Source organism: Aphis gossypii, chromosome 3 (assembly GCF_020184175.1).
Source record: "Aphis gossypii isolate Hap1 chromosome 3, ASM2018417v2, whole genome shotgun sequence".
Lineage (NCBI taxonomy): Eukaryota > Metazoa > Arthropoda > Insecta > Hemiptera > Aphididae > Aphis > Aphis gossypii.
Window position 1 is genome coordinate 34,093,778 of NC_065532.1, and position 6,345 is coordinate 34,100,122.

Sequence of the window (6,345 nt, forward strand, 5' to 3'; positions counted from 1 at the left end):
AAAATACTTAAAATATATAAATGCATTATAAAAATATTTAATAAGGTATAAATCAAATTTTAACATTTTAAAATACATATTTTGTCAGTTTAAAAGATAAGCAGTACTTAAGTTCTGCATATAAATATTATAAATACAATTCATTTTAAAACTCATAACTGTGGTAACATTTTCTTTTTGATGTGTTATTAGTATTGAAAAAAACATACTTAGTAATTTATTTTACTAAGTATATATTAATTACAGTATTTATAAGACATGTACATGTGTTACTGAACAAAAAAATATAAATAAAATACATAAATGTGTTATATATACATACTTACTAATTTAAAACATCAACACACAAGATGTTAAAATGTTATCGTTATTTTTATTCAAATACATTAAATTATACCTAATATTTGTAAGACTTGTAGACCAGTCAATTAATTTTGTACTAGTAGAGTTTTATTAATTTTTCTACTAAAGACTGCAAAACATTATAATCTTTCGTTATATCTTCCATTATTTCTTCCAACAATTTTATATTGAAATTGCCAAACAAACAATCAACTGACAGATCTTTAATAGAAAACTTATGAATATTCGACAATAATATCTCAATACGAACCATCAATGGGCACTTCATATTATGTAATACAAATTGAGCTTTGTTATCTTTAAATGTAACACAATATATATCACGTATATAAGACATATTGTTCATTACTTTACTAATATAGTCAACATCCTCTAACAGAGATTTTAATAACAGTTCTACATCTCTTGAAGTAAAACATATTTGTTTGTACACCTTTGGATTGTATTTTGATAAGATCCAATTTATTCCAAATTTTATTATTTCATTTTTTCCAACGGTAGTTGAGGTAAATGATATATCTTCCACTTTAAGAAATGAATTATTGTTAGAAATATTTGAATATGTTATTGTTAAAATTACATTACTGTCTAATGCATTAAAAACCCATTGTCTGTTTGTACACTTATCAAGAACTAATTTATTTTCAATAAATTGCTCATTCCACCTTGTTAAAAATTCTAAAACTTCATTACACAAATTTTCTTTTATGGAATCATTTTTAATCATACTTTCTTGAAGCTCATTTCCTATTACTAATTGTTCATTAGTTAAGCTTTTATTAGGAACATCATTTTTAATAGGACTTTGTTCAATAAAATCATCCGTGATGAAATCTTCACCCATATTATGGTGAATATTAGGTTTAGACATAAATGATGAACAAGATAAGGGTGCACAATCTCTATTATTATAACTTCTTTTTCGATTTACCGAACATGATTTTTCTTTGTTTTGAAGTGTTTCGTCCGTTAAAATATTAGATATATCTTTAACACCAACAGATTTTGTAGTTTTATCTTCAATACATCTGGGAGAATAATTTGAGTTTAAAATATGATTGGTCTCTCTAATATTGTCTGTTACTTTTATAGAGTTGCTTTTATTGTTTTCTTCATTTATTATATTCGTCCCCAATTCGTCAAGTTCCATGACAATGTTTTCTTCTTTTTTTGTTTCAGACATATGGTTATGTACAATATTTGTATTGATTGATTTACCATCATCTGAAACAACTAAAAATTCAGGAGAATCGTGTTTTATACTGTCATTTTTAAATTCATGTTCAATTGATATATCCATTTTACTAACATTTTCAAAATTCTCTGAAAAATTATCATTAGTAATTTCCATTTCATTTTTAATATATTGATCTTCAACAGTTGATTTTGTTAAATTTGTTAGATTTATTGATTTCTTTGGTTTTTTCCTAAAGGGTGAATTAAAATTATCATCACTTATCATACTAAGTAATTCAGATTGGTGTTTGCTTTTTGGAATTAAATTTTTTCATTATTAATAGGTATATCTGATTGTACATTAGATTGATTATTAACAGATACTGAAACCTCGGAATCCGGCGCCTTATCAGATTTTGTTTCATTACTTTCTTCAGCGGTAAATGAATTATTTGACATACTATCATCTAGAGTTTCATTATGAGTAAATGCTAAAGATGTGGGACCAATCGATTTTCTAGAATATCTTTTTAGTTGACATTCTTCAATTATGGCAGATGTATCTTCTTTCTCAGCTAACTGAGTTGAGTTATATAAAGATAGTTCTTCTTTTTCTGCAGACCGAGTTGAATTATATACAGATGTATTTTCTTTTTCAGTAGACCAAGTAGGATTATACTCAGATACATCACATTTTTCAGCCAAATCAGTTGGATTATAAACAGATATATTTGGTACATCTTCATTTCCGAGAGATTGATTTTGGTTTAAAACAGACATGGCAATTGATTGTAGAGAACAATTTTTTTGCTGGGTTTTTTCAAGTATTTCAGATTTATTCAATACATCCTCATTAAAAACAGGTATAGGAGCAACTGATTTTCTAGAATATATATTTTGATTATTTTCTTTGACTTTTCCAGATGTGTCTGATAAATTTTCAGTATCAAGAGACTGAGTTTGGTAAAAAAGTGATATAGACCCAATTGATTTTCTAGAATACATTTCTTGTTGATTGTCTTCAAGTGCTACACTTGCATCTGATGTATCATCATTGAAAACAGTAGTAGGGATAATTGATTTTCTAGAATATTTTTCTTGTTGATTTTCTTCAAGCACTACACTCGTATCTGATATATCATCGTTGAAAACAGTTGTAGGGGTAATTGATTTTTTAGAATAATTTTCTTGTAGATTTTCTTCAAGTGCTGCACTTGTATCCAATGTACCATTATCTTCTTCTTGATTTTCTTCAAGTGCTACACTCGTATCTGATAGATCATCATTGAAAACAGTTGTAGGGGCAATTGATTTTCTAGAATATTTTTCTTGTTGATTTTCTTCCAGTGGTACACTTGTATCCAATGTATTATTATCTTCTTGTTGATTTTCTTCAAGTGCTACACTTGAATCTGATATATCATCATTGAAAACAGTTATAGGGGCAATTGATTTTCTAGAATATTTTTCTTGTTGATTTTCTTCCAGTGGTACACTTTTATCCAATGTATCATTATCTCCTTGTTGATTTTCTTCAACTACTACACTTGTATCTGATATATCATCGTTGAAAACAGTAGTAGGGGCAATTGATTTTCTTGAGTATTTCTCTTGTTGATTTTCTTCAACTACTACACTTGTATCCGATATATCATCATTAAAAACATAAGTAGGGGCAATTGATTTTCTAGAATATTCTTCTTGTTGATTTTCTTCAACTACAATACTTGTATCATCTGATATATCATCGTTGAAAACAGTTGTAGGAACAATCGATTTTCTAGAATAATATTTTTGTTGATTATCCTTGACTGTTCCAGATGTATCTTCATTTTCATGAGAGTTTTCTTGATCAATTAATGGACATGTGTGAACCATTGTTTTCCTTGAATATTTTTTTTGTAGATTATTTTCAACAATTATTGATTTATTTTCAAGATATTGATTTTCATCTAACACAGATGTATGATCATATAATGTTTGTTGTAGAAGTTTTTCTTCTTCAACATATTTATTGATATTATTTTCAGGAGACATATTTACAACAAATGAAGAACCTGTAGGGAGTATAGATAGTCCAGATTCATTATTTTGATTACAAATATCAATTATATTTGAATAATTATCGAGCACACTTTGTTCGAGGTTACTACTATTTTCTACTGCTGCTGTTATAGGTATTGTTGAAAGTTTTTGTTCATTCTCAACTCTTAATGGGTTATCAACATTTACATAACTAATATCAAATGCATTACCTTCTAAAGTTGGATCAATATCCATTGAAACCATACTTAATGATAATTCCTCAATCATATTTTCTTCTCCGTTATTAGAATTGTCCAATACACAATCAATAGTTTCATAATTTGAATTATTTTTTTCTGATTTTTCAGTTTGTACAATGTCTGACTCACAGCTGCTTTTTTCTTGAATTTCACAAGATGTATCTGATCCCATACTTGTAGAATGTTCACTATATTCATAAATCAATTCACAATTATCTTCAATTGTTTGCCTGTTGGGTAATTGTGTCAACTCCATACTCATTGATTTATAATCATCATTTGACCAAATAGATTTTAAAGATTTGGTCATACAAGTTAATTCCATATTACTTGATTGTGTATTACATGATAGGTTGGATTTAGTATTTGCACAAGTAAAATCCATACAGCTAGAACTTGAACTAATATTCAAATTATTTTGAATAGGCACATTAGATAATGGTGTTGAAGGTAAAAGATTAAATTGACTAACAGATTCTTCATCACTTTCATCAACTAATGTTTCAGACATTTTAGTAGAACTTAAATCGCAACTATTATCTCCTGTTAAAATTTGGCCTACTTTTATTGCTTCTGTGAATTCCATATTATTCTCTGAATAGTCTGAACTGTAACTAATATGCTCTGAACCATTATTATCAATAGTATAAATAGTGTCTGACAATATTTTACCCGATAGTGCTTCGGTCATTTCCATATTATCATTTGGACTTTCATACTCAATAATAATACGCTCATTATCTTCAAAGTTGGTACAATTAGTTGATTCAATGCTAATTTGAGCATCAGATTTTTCAAACTTTCCTGATATTTTAGGTTTTTCTGCATTTGAAGAATCAGATAACATTGAAATTTGCTCATCAAACATAGGAGCTTGATGAACAGTTAAAGATGTAGCACCTGTGTTATACATTTTTATTTTATTCATCCCTGAAAAACTCACTTTTCTTTTAGAAAATGTTGCAGTATTCTCATCAGCATCTTGATCAACTGTTTCAATTTCTTTAAGAGGTGCCCTTACTTTAGGTGGCTTTAAGATTGAACTAACAGACTGTCGACTAGCCATTGGTAATCTATAAAAATAATATATTTTATTAATAATAATTTTATAACCCAAATAAAAACTACAGAAAACAATATAATATAAAATTAGTAAAAAATAAATATGTTGTACTAAGCATATTAAAATAAATTGATTCTCTTACAGTTTGAAATAAAATTTATAACATCTATGAATAATTTAAAAATCAACATTTTAGGTGAACTTAGAATAAGAAAAAATACAAATGTTTAAGAATATTCTAATAGCTATACCAATCAAGAATAAATCCTCTTCTAAAATTTACTTTATAGGTAGGTAATCAAAAAGTCATCTAAGAACAAATCTTCAGATTGATTCAAACTACCAGATCATAAATCAAACAATCCAAAACTTATAAAAAGAAGCAAAACTTTTCTAATTATTAACTTATTCCATCTATTTGGAAACATTCCACCATAATATTAACCCAGTCTGGTGAGCTGCCAGACCTCCTTCTTCTTATCGTCCTAAAAGTCTTTCTCCATCCTTTCTCAATTTTTAATGGATTAAAAATATCATTTATAATAAGTTCATAGATTAACAGATATTATCTTTACGTCATTAGAGATAAAAAAATATTGTAAAACTGTATTTTCTTACGTTATCTCAGACCTTTAACCTGGAATGAAGTTCTACACAAAATCTACTCTCTCTTAGCTCCCTTATTTTTCACATTTTAATCCTTCTCTTGCTTACACATTTAAAATAATGCTACAGTACTTGAAACATCACATAGGTACCTTCACTTAAGTAGCAAACAAGTCCTAAATGTAACATAACTTTTACTTATTCTATTTTACCCATATACAAATAGAAAATATTATATTGTTTTGATATAATAATAAAAAAAAATTACTTATAACGTCCACACATACATTTCAAGTTCTAAAAAATCTATGTACCGCTGTAGCAATATAGCAATAACTATATTTTAATTTTTAATCTAAAACGAGACGTGTATGATAGTAATCTGTATTCAGTTAACTTATTTCTTAGCACTTAGTTCGATGACTAAAGGGTTAATGGTATATAATTTCAAACAGATACTTACCGAGGTTGAGCGACGATATAATCAGTAAATGGAATCAATGGAGCGGTCTGAAGTCAAAACCATTTAAGGCAGGCTCGAAAGTCATAAAAAATCGCAGAGTACTCATGTAATGAGACACGAGTATAACGTGTACATTTACCTGGAGTACATAAATATTAAATCAATAAGCTTAACGTTCAAATGGATTTCGTGTTTTTTGTTCGGTATGTGAATATGTGATAGAAAAACGACGCACTCGAAAACGAAACGAACAAATAAAATTAAAATCAAGTCAAAACCGAAAACAAATAACAACAATAACAACGCGAGCGCATGATACCGTTAAATTGCGCGTTTTTTGAATACCGATTACAGCCACCGATCGTCGACAAAAGATTCGAGGTTACAAC

The 6,345-nt window shown here is 27.7% G+C and overlaps 1 protein-coding gene across 1 annotated transcript; it reads right to left on the minus strand.

Annotated features, from left to right (window-relative positions):
* Positions 1-424: 424 nt before the first annotated feature.
* LOC114121099 (uncharacterized) lies at positions 425-6,271 on the minus strand. Its single transcript, XM_027983268.2, is given in 3 exon segments — positions 425-1,866; positions 1,869-4,897; positions 5,957-6,271. Coding segments are annotated over 2 exon segments (4,464 nt in total). The 5' UTR covers positions 4,891-4,897; positions 5,957-6,271.
* Between the last annotated feature and the right edge of the window lie 74 nt (positions 6,272-6,345).